Source organism: Saccopteryx leptura, chromosome 4 (assembly GCF_036850995.1).
Source record: "Saccopteryx leptura isolate mSacLep1 chromosome 4, mSacLep1_pri_phased_curated, whole genome shotgun sequence".
Classification (NCBI taxonomy): Eukaryota; Metazoa; Chordata; class Mammalia; order Chiroptera; family Emballonuridae; genus Saccopteryx; species Saccopteryx leptura.
Window position 1 is genome coordinate 185,137,910 of NC_089506.1, and position 24,884 is coordinate 185,162,793.

The following is a 24,884-nucleotide window of genomic DNA, read 5'->3' on the forward strand; positions in this document are numbered from 1 at the left end:
CTTGAAGAGCTGTGTTTTTTATGAAGTTAAAATCATGCAGTCCCACACATAGCATTTGGGTTTGTTTACAAATTTATGCAAGAGGGAGAAATTCTTTTACCTTCCTTTTTTCTTTTTGGTACTGATTTGCAAAAACAGCTGGATAGGTAGGTAAATTGCAAAGTTGTATCTCTAGCATTTAGCAGAGCCGTGATGGAGGCCAAATTAGTGTGCCTCGGGTTTCTTTCTCTGAAGTTTACATCTTTAAGGATTAAACAGAGTGACATTGCTTATTAAAGCTTCTTACAAGTTAAAAAATAGAGTACCTTTTAAAAATACTCTGGTCTAAAATGCATAACTTTAAAGTACACATCTTATTTAATGCTAAATGTTAGCGCAATTAACTCGAGCACTTATCTAATAGTTTGTTGAGCAGTTGGTTTGAAAACTTTGCTATTAACAAACGACACCTAAAGATGTTTTGAGTCTGTGAAACCCAATTTGCAAGAGGCTCTTTTCCTTGTCTCTATCACATTACCTATATGAGAGAGCCAGAGTTAACCTGAAAAGTATCAAAGGAATCTCAAGATTTATCCTCTACACTTAAATAGCATTCCTGCCCAGTCCTGGTATTGTTAGTAATCATGCCCTATCATTAAAAATACGCAATGCCATGTGGAAAATGTTGGCTTTATAGCCACTTTGCTGTTGCTTTTAAGTATGCTCGAATTTGTTTTGCACTTGCTGCTTGCATTATGTTGATCTGAAACAGGCAGTGCAGTGGGTCTGGCATGACTTGAGAGCCAGCCACATGGGAAGTGGCTATGTAGACTCACAGTGTTACCCTACTTGTGGCGAGGGCTTAAATAAATGAAGCCCCATCTCCCTCTCCCTTGACAAAAAGCATTCCTTCTGCTGTAGAAAGCTCCGTCAAGTCACATTGCCTGGTTGAAAAGAAGCTTGCCTGGCCAAGAACGAGTTCTGCTTTCTGGAGAGCAATACAAATGTTCTCTTCTCTCTCAGGATTTCCTCCAATGCCTCCACTTTCCGCCTGATCCAGCTTACCCAGAGCACATCCTTCTCTGGGATGAGCTCTAAGTCATTTTTAAAAAGACAGTGATGTGAATTTTTGTTTGTTTGTTTTTTTTCTGAAGCTGGAAACGGGGAGAGACAGTCAGACAGACTCCCGCATGCGCCCGACCAGGATCCACCCGGCACGCCCACCAGGGGCGACGCTCTGCCCACCAGGGGGCGATGCTCTGCCCCTCCGGGGCGTCGCTCTGCCACGACCAGAGCTACTCTAGCGCCTGGGGCAGAGGCCAAGGAGCCATCCCCAGCGCCCGGGCCATCTTTGCTCCAATGGAACCTTGGCTGCGGGAGGGGAAGAGAGAGACAGAGAGGAAGGAGGGGGTGGGGGTGGAGAAGCAAATGGGCTCTTCTCTTATGTGTCCTGGCCGGGAATCGAACCCGGGTCCCCCCGCACGCCAGGCTGACGCTCTACCGCTGAGCCAACCGGCCAGGACCGTGATGTGAATTTTTGAAGTCTGATATTTTTCTTCTTGCCATTTGGAAGCCTTTCTTCCCAACAGATACCCTGTTTAATAAAAATTTTGTCTTAGAGAATGCCATGCTTTGCTACAAGCTACCAGCTCCTGCCCCCAGGTTGGAATTGAGGATAGCTCAGACCTCCCCTGATCTAAAAAGTTTTTTATTAGTTATATACTTTTTAATCTCATGGCTGAGTTTAAAAATTAATGTCAATGTGAAAGCCAACAATTAAAATTTAGTTTTGAATTTGCTACAAAGTTTTCTCTTTGGAACCAGGAAACAAATTTTTTTTAAATTTCCTAGTATGGACTGGACTAATATTTGGACAATTTCTTTTCTCCCTTTCCCGATATCTAACTAAAATGTTATATATAATTTATCTTTGGCAGACACTACATATAAAACATGCTTCATGTGCCATGTTATGTTTTGTTTTGTTTATGTTATTTCTTTGATCAGGTCATATTGCTGTTGCTACTCTCTGTAGTCAGAGTAATTCATCTAAATGCTTTTCATACCTGTAAGGGGTAATCACTAAATAAATATCAAGTCCAAAAATAGTTTTGATTTATACATAACAAAGTCTGTCTGAATTGACTGTTTTCACAAGGTCCTAACTAATCTGTCTTCTGCTTGGTAGGTGCCAGGACGAGTGCCCCGTTGGTACATACGGAGTCCGCTGTGCAGAGACCTGCCAGTGTGTCAATGGAGGGAAGTGTTACCACGTGAGTGGCTCATGCCTTTGCGAAGCAGGCTTTTCTGGTGAGCACTGTGAGGCGCGCCTGTGCCCCGAGGGGCTTTACGGCATCAAATGTGACAAGCGATGCCCCTGCCACCTGGACAACACTCATAGGTGAGGGTCCATTGCCCCTGGAAGCACATGTCCTCTATTTGAAAGGAGAGACTGGCAGAGAGATTCCCACCCCAAGCCTTTCCTGTCTCTGAGTCATCCTGGATAGGAACCACTAAGTAAATGGAAGACTTTTGTAATTGGTGGGTGATGTTCTCAATCGGTAGTTTTCAACCTTTTTACACTTGGGGACAGGTGAAACAGGAGAATTACTTTGGAGACTGTTAAGGCAGAAATCAACCAGCATAAGATCATTGGGTCTAAAATCTTTATACAGCATCGGGGGGTGAACTCTTTCATGGGACAAAATTTCTGGCAGACAGTTGAAAAACACTGGTCTAAATCACAAGTGCTAAAATTGTTAGATGGTTGTGGGGTATATATTAAATTTTGTTCTCTATTAATCATTACTAACAAAAACTAAATTTGCTGAGGTTAATAGTTTGTTTCCCTTACAAAGGGATTCTGTGACATTCTCTTAGATCAGTGGTAGTCAACCTGGTCCCTACCGCCCACTAGTGGGCATTCCAGCTTTCATGGTGGGCAGTAGTGGAGCAACCAAAGTATAAATAAAAAGATAGATTTAACTATAGTAAGTTGTTTTATAAAGATTTATTCTGCCAAACTTAGCGAAAATCCAACATAAAGTACTTGGTAAGTAATTATTATTATATGCTTTAACTTGCTGTAACTCTGCTTTATAAATTTTATAAAGTAAAGTTACTTCCCTACTTTATAAATTACCATTACTGTGGAACCAGTGGGCGGTTAGAAAATTTTACCACTAACAGAGATACAAAAGTGGGTGGTAGGTATAAAAAGGTTGACTACCCCTGTCTTAGATGCAAAGATGCAGTAAGAGAAATGGATTAAACCCAGTTTAGTGTGTAAAAATATCACAAAATGATTCTCACGGCAACATCTTTCACTCGACAGAAAGAACATCTGTGTAGAAAGGAAGTATAACAGTGGAAGTTTTATGGAAGTGCTTCACATGTGGCTGTCACATGTGAAATGTTTTCAGAATTGATTACCCTGACATAGGACTCATGGGGTCTTTTAGCTTAAAAATCTCTCGAAGACTTTAAGAACAGGAAACCATGGTCCCACCCACCGTACTGTACCTTGTCTGCCCCTGAAAATACCTTTCCACCCCCTTCCTTCCTCTCCCTCCCCCAAGGACCAGATACATATCACTTAGAATTCTGGGTTTCATTTGTAAACTTCTGGGAAAGTGGAGTTTGACAAGAATGTGGTGCCTTATACAGCAGCTCAGACGTCACAAGAATTATTTGCGTTCAGCACAGCTGTTACTTCATTTATGATTCTCAAAGAGAACTCTTGGCCACATCAAATCTCAAATGCACAAAAGTTAAAAGTAAACAGAAGCCTGTGGTTGGTCTCTTCTTTAAACCATTTCTAGGAACAAAACAAGGGACTTTTGCACTGCATGTGTGTGCACGTGTGTGCATGCACACGCACATGCTGGCATATATGTTAGTGGAGCACATCAGAAAAACTACATTCTGAAGTGCCTCAAGCAACTTTGTAAGCTACATTAGTCAACTTTTGGTTGTCTTTATTGGAAAATCCTGCCACTCTTTACGTGGCAAGGTTAAATAAATATTTGGGCTATAAAAATGAATAATCTCTATAGGATTTTCTTTGTTTTTAACCTCGCCAATGTTTAAGGAGCTGGCAGGATTTAGGGACAAGTCATGAGTATGACCATCTTTCCTGCAGTAAAGCTTGTCCCAGTGAAAGGTAAGCCTCAGGAAGCAATGGTTAAGAACTTTTTGATACCAGTGTGCTGTTTCATTGTATTTAGACACAGGCTAAAAGCAAATACAGGAAGTCCCTAGGTTAGGAACGAGATAGGTTCTGTAAGTTTGTTCTTTTTTTTTTTTTAATTTTTTTGGTTTGTTTTTTTTTTTTTTACAGGGACAGAGAGAATCAGAGAGAGGGATATATAGGAACAGACAGACAGGAATGAAGGGAGATGAGAAACATCAATCATCAGTTTTTTGTTGCAACGCCTTAGTTGTTCATTGATTGCTTTCCCATATGTGCCTTGACTGTGGGCCTTCAGCAGACTGAGTAACCCCTTGCTCAAGCCAGCAACCTTGGGTCCAAGCTAGTGAGCTTTGCTCAAACCAGATGAGCCCGCGCTCAAACTAGTGACCTCGGGGTCTCGAACCTGGGTCTTTCTGCATCCCAGTCCGTTGCTCTATCCACTGCGCCACTGCCTGGTCAGGCTGTAGGTTTGTTCTTAAGTTGAATTTGTATATAAGTTGAAATAGGCACATTTACCTATTAAATGTGTCTTAAACAGATGTTTGTCTAAACATATTATTTATTTTTACCTTTCTGTCCATATAAATAAACATTTTCATACCTACAGAACCTATCTCATTCATAACACGAGGACTGCCTGTAGGTTACTAAACCCACACAAAGGAGCTCTGCTATGAGAAGAATTGGAGGAGCAGATAAATTTTGTTTTTGTTGTTGGGTGCCATGTTAGTAGCGGCAGGTGCAAGTGGACAGTTATTTGATTGACGTAAACATCACTTTAATTTTGACCTAGGGCCCTGGCTGGTTGGCTCAGTGGTAGAGTGTCAGCCTGGTGTGCAGGAGTCCCGAGTTCGATTCCCGGCCAGGGCACACAGGAGAAGCGCCCATCTGCTTCTCCACCCCTCCCCCTCTCCTTCCTCTCTGTCTCTCTCTTCCCCTCCCGCAGACAAGGCTCCATTGGAGCAAAGTTGGCCTGGGCGCTGAGGACGGCTCCATGGCCTCTGCCTCAGGCGCTAGAATGGCTCTAGTTGCAACAGAGCGACGCCCCAGATGGGCAGAGCATCGTCCCCTGGTGGGCATGCTGGGTGGATCCCGGTCGGGCGCATGCAGGAGTCTGTCTGACTGCCTCCCGGTTTCCAACTTAAGAAAAATACAAAAAAAAAAAAAAGAAAGTAAATTTGACCTAGGTCGTGTGTACCTAAACATGTGTGCTTTATCATGTATGCATCATCCCTCAGTGGCTTTGGAGGATTGGCTCCAGGTCCACCGCCACGGATACTAAATCTGCAGATGCTCCAGCCTCTTCTATAAAATAGGGTGGTATTTGTATATAACCTATTTGCATAGAAGCTACAGCGGGTATGCTTACACATCTCTTTTCAGGTGGATTCAACGTAGTGCTTGGCATATGGCAAGTTCAGTTTTGCTTTCTGGAACTTTCTTGGTTGTTTTTGTCCCCAGAATATTTTTGATCCACATTTGGTTGAATCTTGAATGCAAAACCTGTGTACAAGGATGGCCAACTGTATGTGGAATTATTTGACAGTCACGTAGCTCAAAGGAACACTAAAACCTGTCTAGTAATGCATAACAATCAGAAAATTTTAAAAATCCCATGAAGTGCTTCCCTAATAATAAAAGCTACTTTTAAAAATTAGTTATACAAATTTCTATCCAAACCATTTGAATGTTGAGTAGATGTCTCTATTTTGTTGAATTTACACTTGGAGCTTTCCATCTGATTATTATAAATTGAACTTCTATGTAAAATTCCTGGAAACATACTGTTCCTTTGAATTAAAAGTCATAGGATCTTTGTATTAATTGCAAGTCTAGCTTGTTCATTTTACCCATTTAAGCAAATGGAGCTTGCTGTTACATAATTAATGTATATTTATACTAAAACCTTCCATTATAATTAATGAAGTAACTAACACAATGCAATTAGTTTACCTTGTCCTTAGGTAAATTTTAAGTTATATGGGCATACATATTAACATACATTGCAGTCACATATTTGAGTAGGGGTTTGTTTGTATCAGTTAGCATTTGCTGCATTAAAAATAAAATCCTATCTCAGATTTAGTGATATAAAACAATATGGTGGTTCTTTTGCTGGTCTCTGTATGTTCAATTGGAAGATCAACTGGAGCTTGATTGGGCCAGGAATTCCTCACTCACATGTCTAACGTTTGTCTGGGTGATATGGGGTGTCTGAGCCCTGTGTTTCCAGCACAGGTTAGCCTGGGCTTCTTTACAGAGTAACTGGCTTCCAGAAGCAGCAAGAGACAGGTCAGGTGCCAATGCGCAAACACAGTGCAAACGTTGGGTTATGGCATGTTTGCTGATGTTCCTGTAGACAAAGCAGGTCACGCAACCAAGTCTAGATTCAGTATACTCTACCTCTTGGTGGGAAGAGTTGTAGCCATTTTTATTTTGTCTTCTATCATAGGATAGGGTTCAAATAATTTAAATATGTTTATAGATAATATTAGTATTTAAAATTATATAGCACTATTATAGAACCTAAAGACAGTCATTGTGACTTGGACTTTTCACTAAAAAATAACTTTTTTTTAAATGGTAGAAATGATTTTAATCACTTGATAACAATCACATTTGATAAAAATAAAATGATAACAAATGATTTTATTTGAAAATAAAATTTGAGATTTAGTAAGCTTCCACAAGATATTAATACGAGCTGTTGTTAATAAGGACATTTAAAAACTGTGGGCAATCACGTTGTGACTATTTGCAAATGCCACCTAATCATCGTTACATTCAAGCATCAGTAACATCTAAGGAAATGAATAAAGGGAATTTCAATAACTCATTCTATTTTAGATGTAATAGTCTATCTCTTTAGACTTATAGTAATTTAACTCTTGAACTGAAAATTTTACTCGAATATGGATATCTAGTAATATATATGTATAAGATGATAGATAATCCTATGTGTTTCTAATCCTGTTTTCACATACACAGAGCAACCTGTTCTATAGAAAGGGACCAGGTAGGAGTATATTACACTTCAGCCTCTAAGCTGCCGCTCTAATATCAACACATAAATCTCATTATCAATTAAACCACCTCCGTGAGAACCCATCAAACACCTTTAAAGTGCTTTGACTTCCTATACCTAATTACAATTTGCAGAACACTAATTTGGGTGTCAATCAATCTGAGAACTAGTGTGCTGCACTAATACTCACTGGGGGGCATTGAATGTCAATTTCTCTGTCTGCCTCTAGCTGAGTTCAATTCCCTGTCCCTCACTGTCTGTTTTGTTTAACATTGATGTCTATACCATGAAAATGATTTTCTTCTTTTTAATGTAAAATAATCTTTTCTACTAAAAGATATCCTTTTTTTTTTCTAGTGCGTTTAGATAAGATAAACTACTTGAACTAGTCTGTTACTTGAAATATTTCTTTTCCTTTTCTCAAATATAGTCAACTTAAATTGGTCCCTGCTTTTTGCACAGGACAGCCTTTTCTTGGTCTTGTCAGCCTTTTATTTATGCTGTATCCTAAATAATAGCAATTCTTAGTAGTATCTAGCCCTCTTAGTAGACTTATCAAACTTCCTTTTCTTTGGTGTAAAAACAAATACATAAAGTGGGTTCAAGTTTGATCCCGCCACAGGCTGTGTGAGATTTTGAATGAATTACTTGCTCTTTCTAGGTCTCTGTTCCCTCATTTATAAAATGGGATCAGACCTGGTATTCAGAATGATTGTGAGGTTTGAATGAAACCGTGTACGTGGATCGCTGAGCATGGGGTTAGCACGCACTCAGTGCTCTGTAAACGCTAGCTGCTAGTCTGGGCATTCACTTACAATATCACCATAAAGGTCAGATAAGTGACTGTTCTCTGCAATTAATGGTGATTCCCTTTAAGCCATGACTTTGACATTCTGAAAACTAATTTTAGGGAAAATGTTACCTTTGTATTCAGATATACAGATTATGATTTAACATTGCTGGCTGACTCAGATTAGGGAGAAGCAGATTAGTTTGGGAACACAAGATCCCTGGAGTCAGACCCTACTACACATCAACTGTGACATTTTCACTTACTCACTGTCAGTATCTTCGATGCGCCTATCATGCACCAGGGACAAGTAACAAAACATATTTAATTCTTGCCCTCATGAGGCCCAAAGTCTAGAGGGAAGGATGACATTCAAAGATTGTAAAAATAAACCCAAGATTATAGATCTGAGAAGTGAGATGAGGGGAAAGAGCAGGGCGCTCTGAATGAGAATGGCAGGCGGGGCCTGTTTTAAATGTGAGTGGTAGGGGCAGGCCTGCCTAGGGAAGAGATACTGTATTCGCTCAGCCTGGAAGGGGGAGATGGAGAGAGCTAGGCAGAGTGGGCAGCAGCATTCTACAGCATTCTAGGGTATGGAATAGCTCATGTGAGGCCCTCAAGTTGACAAATCTCAGCACTTTTTTTTTTTTTTCAAACTATAACTAATCCATCACAGTTGAGCATAGTAATAAAGAAAGAATGAAAGAAGAGGTTGGGAAGGAGGCAGTGGTCGAATGGTGAGGGCCTATGGGCTATATCTGGGGTGATCCTATATCTGGTGTCCCATGGACCATCTGGTGTGTAGGCCTGTTGTCCTAATTATTAGTAACTGCCTTTTCTTCTGGTTTAGACAATTACCCGATCGCTCTAGTTATATTAAACAGTAGGGGTTTTATTCTAAGTGAAGTGGGGAGCTTTTGAAGAGTTTCCAGGAGAATGATACAATGTGGTCAACTTCCAGGTGATATGGTGAGTGGGTGCAGGGGGGAAGTGAGAAGGCTATTCGGGAGTTTTAGTGATAGATGATGTCGGCTTGGAGTAGGATGGTGACAGTGAGGCTGAAGAGATGTTGATGGAGTCAAGATATGTTTTGGAGTTAGGATGGCTAGATCGTAGTGAGGAAGTGGGTATGCGAGATGAGGAAGGAGGAGTTACCAAGAAAAACTTCAAGGTTCAGTTTAAACAACTGAGCAACTGGAGATGCCATTACTTTAGTGGGGACAATTGGGAGTAGACACCCACAAAGGGGTGAAGACAGAAAAGGACGAAGGCTCAGTTTTTGATGTGTTAAGTTTGAGATGCCATGGAGAAGCCAGATGTTTGCCCCAGGATGAATAGCAGATAACTAAACCTGCCTAGATCTAAGTAGATCTGAGGCTCGGACCCTTGTGTTCTGAATTCAAACTTTGCATATCCAAGTAACTATCTTAAACATAGAGTTGTATTTAGATTTTTCTTCATGCCATGTTTTCTGAGTAAGGCTTGTGATGGAAGCCTAGGCCTTTGCTTATAGGAACAGAGTTGCAACAGGGGCCTAAAAGTATATTCAAATACATTTCTGAAAATGGGGAACAAATCATCCAACCTACACGGGTATGGCTGAGACCCTCACGTGACAGGCTAGGACGTCGGGCCCAGAGAGATTGTTTACTTTCATTACGGTCACCCCAATGGCAGGACAGCTGGAATTCCATCCTCCGTTTCATCCATCCCAGAAAATCATTCTTGCCGAGCGCAGGAAATCTGTGAGCAGTCCTCTAATAAGAGGTCCTTTAGTAAATGTCTGGGTGCAACAGTGGAGTGTGTTGTTGACCCTACTTACAGGGAGGGTTTTACTCTGGAGAGGAAGCTCATCTTTAACAGTCTTCTGATTGTGCGCAGAACTAGTTGGACTGTTCAGATTTTCCTTGGTGACAGGCACATGTGTTTTGAGCGCCACAGAGTGCCCCATTGTGTCAGGCTCAGCAACGTGTGCGTCTTAGCACAGCTGATGGACCCATTTGCTATGGGGCAACAGCTGGCTGCCTGGCCCATCAGCATGCCTGCTTTTTCAGGTAGAGACAGCTGTACTGACACCCCATACCAGGTATGGGGTGCAGAGAAGAAATGGGCTGAAAACGTTGCAGCTCTTGGAGTTCCTTGGACATCACCCTGGTTCGCTGTTCATTGGATGGAGTCCTTTAGATCCTCCCATCGTGTCAACCTTTTTATTGAATCAGTGCTTTTGACTTATAAAAATTAAAATGACTTTCAGACAGGTCACAGTTGTGACAGTCGCCCCCTTCGAGCAAGGTGCTGATTCCGTGCAACATTTCTGTAGTATCCATCAGGTTTCAGCCAATTATTTAAATCACACTGACTCTGGGAAGGAAGTTAAGTTACTACACATGAATTACCCACACATTTAGTGATCATAACTAAAGCAATGGGCATGGGCCTTGGGTGTCATGTTTACCCAAGAGTGACTGGTTCCTTTCATCCATGCTCTCAGCTGTCACCCCATGTCTGGAGAGTGTGCCTGCAAGCCAGGCTGGTCGGGACTCTACTGTAATGAGACTTGTTCTCCTGGATTCTACGGGGAAGCTTGCCAACAGATCTGCAGCTGCCAAAATGGGGCTGACTGTGACAGTGTGACTGGGAAGTGCACCTGTGCCCCCGGATTCAAAGTAAGTGGCCTGGGCTCTAGACAAAGAAAGCAAGGGTGCAATGTGGAGTATATTGATACCATGACTTATATGACCTTCTCTGAAGTATGCTGAATATGCTAAAGTCAATTCCATCATTAACACAAATAAGAATAAAGAAAGAACTAGTTATAAGTGTTGTCATTACCTTATAATGATGACTGGGAAAGCTGGTAAAACTATAAATGTGGCATTAATAGTTAATTATTTAATTAAGAAATGTCATGAAGTGTGATGTATTATAATTATTCCTTACATAATTATTTTACTGTTTTATAGGCAACAAAGAAATTACTTTTCCAAGTAGGATATGTATTATTCTCAACAGTTTTTGTCTTAATTCCATGTCATTTGAAAGTACATCATGTTTCAAGTTAGTATTTGGTCCCTTCGAGAATCTAGAACTTACAAAAATGCCTATATATGCCAATAGAGCAAGATTTTGCCTAGTTTCTAGGATTTCTTAGCTACAGGTCAAGAATCTTTGTGGTAAACGGAAAATAAGTTGTTCTTGAATTATTCACTCCCATTTTAAAGAGGGCATCAAATTCTGAAGAATGGTGATGATTATTCTAGAGCGCATCATGCAGAACAAGTGAGAGCTGAGCTGAGAGGATCTTCACAGAGTTTTCTAACCTATGTTGCAGCCCTTTGGTTGAGACTTTGAGTCAGTTTTGTGTTAAAGAGTCCTTCTGTTTTTAAAGAAGGTGACGTCCAGTCAGTCACCTTCAGTAACCAGCTTCTACGCATAAGGCTCGCTGTCAGATAATAAATTTAACCATGTGGGCTGTTCCTTCGCTACACCCATTAATCATATTGCATATTTATTATACAAGAAAGTCTAGGAAGCATTAAAATTTAAAGTATAGTTCATATTTGTGTTTATTTATTGGCAGTAATTTTACGGCTGCTGTTTATTGCTATATATCTACTTGTCTGAGCAAGGACAAAAGGTTTATATTTGCCACAAAAGAAAACTAATGAAGCCGTAGGCTTTGTTGGATGTTAGTCAATACATAGGCTAGCTAGCATTGCCCTTGAATCTCTAAATTTGTATAGTGGTGACATTATAGCAACTTTTAAATGTATAATGTGTTAAAATTGCAGAGGGAGTATAATTAGCATCACCAAGATATATTTTTGTTTGCTTGTGTTGGCCTCATTCCAGTTGGTAGAATTGCATGTCTCTTCCTGTTTGCGCCCGTCCAGGGGACTGACTGCTCTGCACCGTGCCCTCCGGGGACCTACGGGGTAAACTGTTCCTCCGTCTGCGGCTGTAAGAACGACGCTGTCTGCTCTCCTGTGGACGGGTCGTGCACCTGCAAGGCAGGTGAGTGAGTGAAAGAGTCTTTCATCTGACCCTGGTCCTGTTACTTCCTAAAGTCACACAGGAAAGAAGCTTTGACCAGGGTTCTAGGTCCAGCTGTGCTCAGATTCAGTGCCTGATCTCAGCAAGCCCTTCAGCTGGGGCTGGGGTGGGTTCTCCTATTCTTGTGAGTCCAGGAAAGAGGCTCATTTGTAGGAGAGAATCTCTGAAGTTGCTGCCAGCTCCAAAAGTCTGAATCTCTGCACTTTGGGGACAAGTAAGCCAAGCAGACAGGCGTCAATGCCTTTAAATATACCTGACCTGGTCATGTGATGGGAAATTCAGCCAAGCACCGATTTTACGCGAGGGCCAGACTGTGTCTCCCCAGAGTTCCTGCAGCAGCCAGATCCTAGACGCTCGGTGTTCACGGATACCGGGGTCCTGCTTTAAAGACAGGGTTGTTCTTTCAAACACGAACTTTCCTTCTCCCTCCTGTTATCAATATTTCACTTTCCTAACCTGAACAAAACTCAGCATCCTTGTGTATTAAAGGGGCCTCCACTCCATACCTCGTCCGGCAGGAACCCAGTAGGGCTTCTCAGTATTGGCATCTGTGTGACAGATCACACAGCGTACACGGCTGTCTGGGGGCTTTTGTCCATTTCTTTGCTGGGGCTGGGGACACCGCTGTGCGTCTCTGAGATGCTTCTAAAGGGACAGTGGCTTGGAGAGGCTCGGCAGGGCTCCCTGCTGCCCTGTTTGCTCACGTGCTCTGGCATTCTTGTCATGGCAGGCTGGCACGGGGTGGACTGCTCCATCAGCTGTCCCAGTGGCACATGGGGCTTTGGCTGTAACTTAACGTGCCAGTGCCTCAACGGCGGAGCCTGCAACACCCTGGATGGGACATGCACGTGTGCACCTGGATGGCGCGGGGAGAAATGTGAACTTCCCTGCCAGGTACGACCAAACCAGCGCCCCCCGCTGTGAACACCTGGGAACTGATGCCAGAGGGTTGACCTCTTTTTGCAGTTTTCCAGACTTAAAGCATCTGAGTGCAGACCAAACCTCAGTAACTATTAGAAGAATTAAGGTATTTGAACTTAAAGTAGATATAGGATTGGAGAAGGGGTAGACATGGAAATTGGTTAGGTAGCTCTGTGAGAATCTCTTTCTTCTTTTGCTTCCTCTCTCCTCAGGTTCCCCTCATCGCTGCCCCCACCTCCTATATTAGACACCCATCTCTTCCTGGCAGCCTATCAACAGCATTTGTTCTGCCCCAGTGTATGCCTGTCAGCTCTCCAAATATTGTGTTTCCATTATAATGGAAATCCTCCAGCCTTTGGGGTGGAAAGTGGCGGGGGATTAAAGCGGGTGGTGATGGTGTCACAGACATGCTCATCAAGGTGGTGAAAGAAGATTTGGAAACAGCCGTCTTTTCATGTAAATATCTCCAGAGTCATAAGACTCCCCAAAGATTTCCCTAGTTCAGCCTGACTCTATCCCCTGGACCTGCTTTGGAGATAGTCGTCATTAGAAATCCCACACACACTGTGTAACCGCAGGCCAGCAGAGGCTGCACAGGGCAAGTGCATTCTCTAGGAATGTGCTGATTTCTTCCTGAATGAGGCATGTGGCCATTTCTTTCCCTTTTTTCCTATCACCGTTCTTTTCTCTTGAACCATTAAGCATTCTCTTATGATGTGTTCTCTGCCTCTGGGAGAACATCTGAGAGCAAGGTGGCCCAGTGACCCCTGGACAGATCCCCTCGGGAAGGGCCAGCCATGGAGGTTCCGTTCTCACTGGGCTTCCTTCTCATTAAGTACAGCCCATTTCCCAAAGCAGAAAGGATCTGCCCTATTTTACGCCCCACAAACCCTCAGGGCAAAGTTAAGTTAGCTTTGCTGCCTCTCATCGACCAGTGAACAAATGATCAGCTCTCCTAGACGGGCTTCAAGATCACTTTTCATTCCCAGTCTGTGGACAAAGCAAAGCCTCTGGCACATTCTTGTCCTTTTTGTGTGTATTAGATGTGCTACGAAATCATCAAAAGCCAGTGGTTTGGTGGCTCATATGGTAGCAAAGCTAAATCCTTGTACAGCCCCATCAAACATTAGTGGGGACTAAAAATGGTTTATTTATTTCATTTTAATATGTTTAATAATCTAGATAAAAGATTATGCCGTCTAACGCCCACTGCCTGTCTCATGCCGGTTCTCAGATTTCTCCCTCTTGGTAAATTGTGCACCCATCTTCTTAGTGCCGGGCAGTGTGGGAGGTGTGTGGTACTCTCCCGCAGTTCCTCGGGATCTGGCACCGAAGAGCAGGGCTTGTCGACGCACAGCCTTCCACCGCTGTCCCGCACACTGAACGGTCACGTCCACAAGGAGCCTCGTCTCCACTGGACCACCCGAGCTGACGGGCGTGTGACTACATCGCGGTCTGGGCGGGACAAGAAAGGAGAGTGTGCCGACATGCACTTCACCCTCTGAGAATCCTGAATCAGAACACTTCGTTTTGTCTAGACTTCTTCATTGCAAGGAGGATATTAATTAGGAAAAGTAGCAAAAGGCTTTCATTTTTCCTTATAGTTTCACATACCCCTCGGCAACTTATGAAAACATATTTAATTCCATTAGAGCGATAAAACTAAAAAATCTTGGAGCTTCTCTAGGTAGGTGAGGCTCCTCCCTTCCTACTAAAGAATAGAATACCCTGTAGGGAACATTGAACTATTTTATAAAAACCTTCAGGAGCAAAAGAAAATATGTGTACAAGTTGTGGTTTAAAATGAGATAAAAAAGATTAATTTGTTGGCATGTTTATATACACCTGCATATATGCATATCAGCTTATTAGTATCATTGATTTCACCAGTCATATGTCTCAACCATATGTCAGACATAAATTAAGGTTTGAGGGATGTTAAAACACTGACTTCTACCCTGGTCGGGTGGCTTGGTTGGTTAGAGTAGCATCCTGAAGCACAGAGGTTGCTGGTTTGACCCCCGGTCAGGTCACATACAAGAACAGATTGATGCCCTCCCCCTCAAATCAATTAAAAAAAAAACCACTGACCTCTTGGAGCCTGTATTTTGGGGGCAGGAAGACATGGAAAGAGGTAATTATAATGCATGTTGCTGAGAGGTGTTGGGAGAGGAGGAGGGTGCTGTATCTCAAATGGCTCACTGTGGGCCCTTTGGTCTCCTGCGGTTGATTTTCCACGTCCTCATTGCTGTGTTGTCTGCAGGACGGCACGTATGGGCTGACCTGTGCCGAGCGCTGTGACTGCAGCCACGCAGACGGCTGCCACCCCACCACGGGCCATTGCCGCTGCCTCCCCGGATGGTCAGGTGAGAGCAAGGAAGAGGGAAACATATCAATCCATGCCTCATGCTGTTCCTTGCTATTTTAAGGAAACACACACTGGTTAACTGGACAGAAAAAATGAAGATGCGGTCGTCTCCAGTAAGCTGACACATTTTTTTTTTTACCCAAGAAATATTAGTGGTAGGCCTAACTAATCCAGGAGTGACTTTTGTTGGATCACACAGAGGCAGTTCTCCTGAGCCTTCATGTCTGGTCCGAATGTCAGAATTCAGGCCGGCCAGAGGGGAAACGTGAATTGCTGAGGAGGAGTTCAGCAAGGCCTCTGTGGTGATTTTGAGCATGGAGGAAAGAATGATTGGAAGAAACCGTAAAAATGTAATCAAGCTCACCTTACTGAGACAGAAATATTAAGTATTAAGATCAATGTGGTCAGGTAGGCAAATAATTCATTACTAGAAAGAAAAGTTTTGAAACTTTTTCTTATAATAACGTTTATCATTTAAATTTATAATATGGTTGAATACCAATTTTCCAACCAAGTTTCTCCCAATTTGTATGACTCCATGGTTTCAGCCAGGAAGTTTAACAAACAGGGCTCTTAAGAGAAAAACAGTTTTTGCTCATGATGTACAGACTTGGAAAATGACACTAATTGCCTAAGTCAATTGAGGTCTTGTTCTTTTTTTATATGTCAAGTCAAGCCTATCCTAAAAATAAAACAAAACAAAACAAAAAAACTGGGTGGGCCCTGGCCGGTTGGCTCAGCGGTAGAGCGTCAGCCTAGCATGCGGAGGACCCGGGTTCGATTCCCGGCCAGGGCACACAGGAGAAGCACCCATTTGCTTCTCCACCCCTCCGCCGCGCTTTCCTCTCTGTCTCTCTCTTCCCCTCCTGCAGCCAAGGCTCCATTGGAGCAAAGATGGCCCAGGCGCTGGGGATGGCTCTGTGGCCTCTGCCTCAGGCGCTAGAGTGGCTCTGGTCGCAATATGGCGACGCCCAGGATGGGCAGAGCATCGCCCCCTGGTGGGCAGAGCGTCGCCGCTGGTGGGCGTGCCGGGTGGATCCCGGTCGGGCGCATGCGGGAGTCTGTCTGACTGTCTCTCCCCGTTTCCAGCTTCAGAAAAAAAAAAAAAAAAAAAAAAAAACTGGGTGAACTTTTGTATACTTTTTTAAGAAAAACTCTGAATGGCAAACCAATAGGACAGTTATTCAAATTGGGATGAATGAACTGAACATATTAAATGAATATTTCTACTAAAAATAAAATGTTGATTGCTGATTTGCCAGTTTAGAGTGAAACTGTGTTATAACTAAGGACTGGATTAGAGGTAGATAAGTGAACCAGAACTCCCTTTTAAAATGACCATTTCTTTTAAGTCATTTGTGTGTGTGTACTTGTGTATATATTGTATTCATATCGAACTATATTTGTATATAAGTTGAGAGAAGAGAGGGAATTTGTAGGAGAACAGTTTCCTTATTGATGTTCCCCAAACATTTTCAACTTGTCCTTTAAAAGAAATTGGTAGCAACAAGCTAAACATCCTCTTTAGTGATGGTTCGTATTTTCAGAAGATGGATCTTCAGAAGAGAATCTAATGCTTCCATATCAGAGATGTCCCATTTAGGAAATTTTCTCTCATTCTGTGACTTATTTTATTCACTTTTGATAGTATCTTTTGCAGCAGAAAAGTTTTTATTTTGATGGACTCTAGTTTGTCTGTTTTATTTTCCTTTTGTTGCTTATGCTTTTGTGATCAAATCTAGGAAATCATGGACTAATCCAAGGTCCCAAAGATTGATGCTTATATATTCTCCTAAGAATTTTATAGTTTTAGCTTTTACACTTTTCGCTTTTCATGTTGTATGTCTTTGATCCTTTTGAATTCATTTTTCGTATATGGTGTGAGATAAGTGTTCAACTTCACTCTTTTACATGTGAATATCTAGTTGTTCCATAACCATTTGTTGAAAAGATCGTCTTTCCTTCACAAAATTTTCTTGACAGCTTTGTCAAAAATTAATTGACCATGAATGGGCATGAGTTTATTTCTGTACTCTCACTTCTATTCCATTGGAATATATGTCTCTCATATTCCAATATTATACTGTTTAATTATTTTAGCTTGGTAGAACGTTTTAAAATTGAGAAGTATGAGTTATCTAATTCTGGTCATTTTTTTAAGGTTGTTTCTACTATTCTGTGTTTCTTGAATTCCCGTATGAATTTTAGGATCAGCATATCAATTCTTGCAAAGCAAGAAGGTGGAAATTTCATGAGGATTGACTCTATAGATAAGTGTGGGGAGTACAGCCAGCTTAACAGCATTAAGTCTTCAGCTCCTTGAACATAGGGTGTCAGTGGTAACCTATTCAATGGTGTCTTTTAGTCCTTTGGAGTTTGTTAGGAGCTTCTTTGGCTTTGACAGAAATAAACTGAGATGAGCTGCCATGTACCTGACTTCTCGCGTCTGAGAGCTCCCTTGAGAAGCAGGCCAAGGCTGGTGCAGTGGGCTCTATTTTCTGCCAGTGGGAGCAACCCACAGACACAGGGACTCCTTAGCCTTCTAGTTCCTCTTTGACTTGCAAAAGCGACAATAACTCAGACTTCACAATACAAAGTTCCACCTTCTCGTGTTTCTGTTTGGCTCACAGTTACTACATGGTAAAACTACGTCACTTCAAGGATGAAACAGATTTTGTGACTTCACAAGGATTCTTGAACGTCTCAAATGAAGGGACCAGCACTAAAGTTTCAATGACCACAGTGAAGTGAAATCGCATTTTTAAGCCCCAGCAAATTTAGATATTGTTGTAATAAAGAGGCCATATCATTTGTTTGGGGGCAAAAGCCCACCAAATCTGTCTCTGTCTTATGACTATAGGGTAGATGTGAGGTGCTCCCGAACTCACCAGTCACTGCTCAGATGTCCACCTGCTTCAGTGGTTTGGAACCAGCCCATGAAAGACACCCTCTCGTGTACATGAGAAAATCCGGAGCTAGGATTTGGCCTGAAGCCAGTCAGAAATGTGTTAGTTGCATTCCGCAGTCTGGGTCATGGGGTAAGACAAATGATCCCATCTGGCCTTAGACCTGTGGCGCTCCTACAGGACTGCGGTGGTTTTGTCGCACAACATAATCTTGTAAATCCTCTGTCCATCTGTGACGGGTCTGCCTCTCCGAAGGGGAGGAAGCTTTGCTGCGTCGTGGTACCCACCGTCTCTGCTTCATAGCCCCAGTGACTTGTGTGTCTGGGTCTTCTGTGTGGGCATTTGGTCTGCAAGTATCGAAGGCTGCTATGGAATGTCTTTTTAGAGAGGGCATCCCCACACTCAGAACACATGTGGTATAAGCAACTGTATGTCAAGGAAATCGAGTTCCTGAAGTTCTAGAAAGCACTGATAACTGTAGCAAGAATTGGCTTATTTTTCTGAAAGAAAAATTAAAGGACAATAGCCTCTTTACAGGGAACATCATTACATTGTCAACACTGGTTAGGCTCATGATTTTTCCTCACAAACTTGTTTTGAGTAAGCACCTTGAAGAAGGACTTTTTGCAACATAAAGAAGGGTTTGCTTCTTATTTAAACACCAGTTTCAGGGCCAAATCAATAGCATAAGCCCAGGGAAGCAAGTGTTTCTGTTTTCTCTCCTCCCTGTTGCCGAGATTGCTGGTGAAATGTTAAGCATTGCCGGACAGGATAGCAATGTGTGGGATAACAGCAAGGCTTTTGTGAAAGGGTCAGTGACATCAAACACAGGCACCCCGACCAAGTCAACAGGGTGGCTTAGAGGAACCAGTCGCGCTTGGCCACGGACTGGGGGAGAGGCTGACCGGGTCTGGGTTTGGAGCCAGAGGTAGGGGTTGTATCCCTCTTTACAAAGAAACTGATAACACCTAAATTGAGGAAGTCATGTGCTAACCTGATGTATTGAGTAATTTGGCTTGCTTTCATACCATTGGGCTCATGCACCACTCCTCATAACGTCACCCTCTTTTCTAATGTTTGACTGTCTTTTTCTCTTCAAGAACCTGAAATCTTGTTTATTTCTACTATAATTGATAGTCCCACTTTACATAGTCATAAACAAAACTCTTCATCATGCACCATAGGTTAACCAAATGGTAAGTTGCATCTGACATCCCAGATACCATTTCCAAAAGAAATGTCCCGTTTTTCAAAGGAAAATACATGCACTTTTATTATATGTGGTTCTTTAAAACCTTAATTTATTGACATTTTTAGTTAGTGGACTACTTTATCAAAAAATGGGAGAGATTGCAGTAAAAAAAAAATTGGGGGAAAATGAAATACCCGTCAGGATACAGGCTGTGTCCTGGGCTCCTTCTCCCACACCTCTCTTTCTGCCACAAACACACACACTTACACAACGAGACCGGCTTTTCAAAACGAGTATTCTGAAATTCCAGATGTCAGTGAAATATAATTAGTGGCGTGTGTATGTGTGTGTATTTGCAAGGTAATGGAGTGATACGCTTTATAAAGTAGTTTTCAAAAACAGTCGAAACATGCTGACATTTTTTCTTCCTTTCCGCTCCGACTTCAGTCAGCCAGAACACCTCGTCACTGAGCATTACAGCTAATTGAAGACTCCACTCCCGCTTTCTGGGAACGTGTGCAGTCTCCAGCCTGGTTCTGAGCTCTGGCGAGGATCACTGTCACCTAGGACCTCTTTAAACTTGCAGATTCCCAGTCCCTACCTCACACTTACTGCCTACTGCATGACAGCCCAGAGGGTAGGTGGGGAGGAGGATGGTGCCATTGCCAGCTCAGAAAACACTTTTTGGACAAATGTGGAAAAGGTTTAGAAATCCCTAAGGCTGCACTTCTTGGCAGGTGGAGTGTGAGATGGACTTTTGCCCCAACTTAGCGCTGTGACCAGGACTCTTGTCCACCCTGCACCTTACTTGGTGAATGTGTCGGTCATTTCAGAAGTTGTCCTGGTGGCCCGGGCAGTGGCAGTTCTTAGTCTATAGACTGGCCTCCACTCTGCCTTGCTGCCCTGTTAAAGGGAGCACTTCTGTGACAGAAGCCTTATAACCAGTTGCAGAAGACGACAGAGTGCTGAGGGACGCATTCATGCCAGGAAATAAGTTAGATGCTAAATTGATAGAAAAGAGATTGAGATGTCAAATCAACCTTGAGGAGTCTTGGGAAAGAAGAAGGGGCAAGCAGGACGTGGTATAATGGAAAGAAGAGGAAAGGAGAGGAGGAAGAAAGCTGGGTGCCCCTTGGGACCCAGCTGGGAAGGGGGACATTAGAAGGAAGAAAACCTGGAGGCAAGCTTGTGAGAAGAATCTGGCTTCTCCCCGCTGCCCAGCCAGCAGAACTGGGCCTGCAGTGGCCCCAGCCCTTCTCCAGAAGGACAGCTCCCCTTTCTGACCTTCCCCAAACACGCCACGTTTGACCAGCTGAGTACACGGGCTGCCACTTCAGGTAATGATCTGTCCTAAATTGATCTCTCATGCAGCTGAGAGATGCCTGAATTGTCCCAATAAGGGGACACTTACATTTCTTTGTCCAGTGACACGTAAGTGCAAATGAGTTTTAATGAACATGCATACACTCAATCAGCCATAAGTGCAGATAACTCTTTAGGGTCCTGAAGGGTGGAGAGCATGAGTGTATGCGGGAGCATAGGTCTATCTGCCTACGTGGTCTTGAAGTGGGGGGGGGGGTCATGGCGAGCAGAACATGGGGTCCTTGAAGGAAGGATGGTGGGAGGGGGTTCGCCTTCCCCACAGAAAGGCTGCAGGAAGAACCGAAGTTCCCTGGTCTCCCAGTCAGTCCGCTTAGCAGTCTGTTCTCTCCATTGTATGGGTCCAGTCTAAGGCAGGGCATGCTTTCTGATGTTTTCATCTTATAGCTGCAAATGCAAACACATCTGATTTATATGAGTTGCCAGTATGTTGTTTTTTTTTTTTTCCAACATGGTTATCTATATAAAGCAGGTTCTTTTTTAATGGATCTTTAAAATTCATAGCATCCAAACACTTGACACAATTAACAACCACTGTGGAGTGTCCCCGAGCTGTACGGAGCCACAGAGCTTAGGAGCTGGGAACACGGAGGTGAGTGACACTGCCCCTGGCCCACAGAAAGACACTGCCATTCTCTGGGGCAGACCCCATGTGGGCGGAGGTGGGCAGAACAGCGGATGACTTCCTACGCTCCACTGTGTCGCCACTGCCTCGGCCCATAGGGCTAGAAGAGCAGAAAGTGTTAGGACTAAATACTGTAGTCCTTTTCTCTTTATACCCACCAAGCCCAATTATTAACATCTCTCTCCTCTCTCTCTTGGCTCTAATATATATATATATATATTTAACAGCTTGTTGCTCAGGAACAAGACATTGCATTGAAATCATGTCCCTCATTCACCACCGCCTCAAATATTGCAATACTGGCATTAGGAATATAAACAGTGGAGCAGGGCAAGGCGGTTGGGTGCTGCCTCTGAGCGGGCGACAGAATGACACGCCGGGGGTTCATTTAGCGCATTCATGGAACCACGAATGCCTTGAGAATGCTGATTTCGCATTGAGGCGGCTGGCACGCTGCATCAGGCATTGAAGGCACGGACATTTCTTTAGAGCTGCTTAGCTGAAGTTTATCACGATCATTCAGCCATTGCCTAGCAACTTGGGAAGGCTATCAAAGAGCTCTTTGTCCCCAGGCCTGGCAAAAACAGCCCCTTACACATCTCCTTATCAGCATTAGAACATTTATCAGGGAAAAAGGCTTCCATTGAGCCAGACATTCCTGCAAATTTAAAGATACCTCCTTTCTATTTTGTCTCTTAAGCCAAATAGTTTAGGAAGTTGTTTCCTGAAGGAACTCATATTAGAGCCTTTATCTGTACTTTGGGAAACAGTCCATAAGAATTTCCTCAAGATGTCCCATAATTTTCCTATTGCTTTATAATCTGGGCTCGCATTAAAAACATGGACCTGTGCTCGGGAAATATATCTTCTCTAAAATAAGCGAGGCAGACACGTCCTCGCCCCTTTGCTGGGAAGGGTCACCGTTTCAGGTGCACAGAATAGAAACATGCTGGGCTTCCCAGTTTCAGTGCGTGCCTTGTCACTTCCTCTGGGAAGGAAAGACTGAGGTGGTTGCCCCATCCACTTGGAAAATAAATGGTCCTGATTATCACATTGAAAAAGGGACTGGGTTGGTAGTGAGTCATTCAACAAATATTTGACTCCTTCCATGTGCTCAGCGGTGCTGTAGTGAACAAAAACAGGCACCATCTCTCCTTTGTGGAACTGCCAGAGTTCGTTCACTGCCCTGCGGGGAGCAGGGGGCGGGGCTGGATCTTTCATCTGCCTTCTCGCCTGTGCTGCTCTGGAATTCATCTTCCCCACATCCTACCTGTCCTTCATTTAGTTTAAGACCTTGTCATTTTTACCATTTTTTTTTTTAAACCTGGATAATCCAAAACAGCTACCTGGCAGATCCTCTCTCTTCCAGACTCATCATCCAAGCATCTTCTACCTTCCTACAAAATGCAAGGTTAATTATGCACATCTCCTACTTATTGTCCTATTTGGTCCCGGTTAACACTGTTGCCAAACTGAAGAGATCTGTTCGTTCGCCTGCATGTATCAAAGCCCAATTCAACATGAATAGGAGTTTGCAGCAAAGAAAGTAAAGGTTTATTATGTAAAAATACGATGCCAAACTGGAGTCACAGGCAAGCCATTGCTCTAAGATTTGCTCTCTGATGGCTTCTAGAAGGTGGGTTATATAGGGGGGAAATTATTAATCCTGGTGGAGTTAGGGTTGTGGTCACGACTGATTGGGTAGTTGATCATTACATCTGGTCCTGATGTCAGCCATTCTGTCTGGTTTCACAGGGTGTGGTTGGTGGCATCATTCTGCTTTTCTGGGTCTGGACCTGGAACACAACTGAGACCTAGATGTTATCTTTAGTTTGACTAAAACTCTGTCTCTGTGGTCAACAGACCTGAGGCTTTGTTCCTACGATCATTTGATGGTGACCAGAACCTTATTGTCCTGAGGGCTTTACGATTAAGGGAGTGGTCGCGCAAGGGAGGAGGAAGTGGGTGAGTCAGGAGCTGGATGAGGCCTGTTTGAATCAAAAGGAAAGAAGGGAGTAAAGGTCATATTAAAGAAATGACGTTTCTGTGTGGTCACAACGCCAGGAGGTCGTTCACAGCCCACAGTGGCGTTCTTGGCCCTTTCCTGCAGGACCACTGCCCGGCTGCCTGGACGACTCTCCTGTTGTCCCCAGCCCCAATTTCAGCAGTCCCCAACCTGAGGTTCCTGAAGGATAAGACATACTTCTTTGGGCCACTGAGCCTTGCACACAACTTTTCTTTAGCTTGGAACCCTCCTCTGCTGTCCTGAGCTACCTGCTTCTCGCTAATGTAAAGCCAGGAGCCACAGCCAGAGCCACCATCAGAGCAGCCTGGCCCATGCAGGTTCGCATTGGATTCGGACAGTCGGTAAAGAAACAACGGAGCCAAAAACTGGTGGGCCATAACCTTTAATCCTAGCTTGCACCCGGCGGGCAAGTAAAAATACACACTGGGCTCCAAAACCCAGTCACACTCAGTGCTCACAAAGCCACTGACTTATCCGAGTTTCCTAGAATCAAAGGTTTCTAGCTCACCAACCTTATTCTCCTCAGTTCCCCATTTTCTTCCTTATCCCAGATACAAACTCTACACAGACTGGCATCTCACTCAGTACTCCGCCATCTTGGCTGCTTCTCCTGGCCTACTCCACGTGGCCTCCTTCCGCTGCTGGCTCTACTTTCTCTGCTCTCTCATGCTAACCTCAGGAACCAAGAGCCGAGTCCCGTTCTGCCTCCCTTTTATAGTGTAGAAATCCAAACCCTTAATCCAATATACATAATAGGGAAGTCTCTTAATACAAAGTCACTTCTCTGAGGCATGATAGGATTGTACCGCCCTACAGCAAAAAGGGTGGGAAAGGCTTAATCCCAAAACCAAGCCCCAGGTTACAACGATCTCCAACACACATTAATATCACCTGGGCGACTGCCTCCTCGTGTTATCTTTAACAAAGTGAGCATAATACATTTTATCCGCCCAACACTAGCATCACGTGGGTGTGCCTGTTCTGGGGCCATTATCACTCTAGATTCCGAGGTCTTTCTTAGAGTGCCTCTCACCAGCAAGCCAGCAGCTTTCAGACCCCATGAGTGTTTATTCAGTTGAATTCTCTCTTCTGTCGTTAACAAACAAGGAAATAAAAAGATGTCTTGTAGGACTCTAGCAAAGTTGGCAAAGACTAGGATGAGGTCAGTGGAAATAATTCAGAAATAAAATACACACATAGACAGAGGGCCAAAAAAAATGGTTAAAGCAAACTTAGGGCTCCCTATCCTGCAAAGAGTTTCTCTCAGTGCCTTACAGAGAAGTTACAGCAGTAGCACTTACCCTATTTTCCCCTCAGTGAGTCTTCTTGCCTGAAATTTCACACGTAGGGATTTATTTCTTACATGTATATTCCCTTAAAATAATTAATGTTCTCTAGAGGATTCTAACACCTCAGCAATAATAGAT

The 24,884-nt window shown here is 43.3% G+C and overlaps 1 protein-coding gene across 3 annotated transcripts in view; it reads left to right on the forward strand.

Annotated features, from left to right (window-relative positions):
* MEGF10 (multiple EGF like domains 10) overlaps window positions 1-24,884 on the forward strand; it is a 188,079-nt gene that overhangs the window by 130,557 nt on the left and 32,638 nt on the right. For all 3 annotated transcript variants that reach the window (XM_066382136.1, XM_066382138.1, XM_066382139.1), the window contains exons 9-13: window positions 2,168-2,380; window positions 10,478-10,652; window positions 11,880-12,000; window positions 12,770-12,933; window positions 15,224-15,326. In XM_066382136.1, coding sequence (XP_066238233.1) covers window positions 2,168-2,380; window positions 10,478-10,652; window positions 11,880-12,000; window positions 12,770-12,933; window positions 15,224-15,326 — 776 coding nt within the window. The remainder of the gene's footprint in view (window positions 1-2,167; window positions 2,381-10,477; window positions 10,653-11,879; window positions 12,001-12,769; window positions 12,934-15,223; window positions 15,327-24,884) is intronic.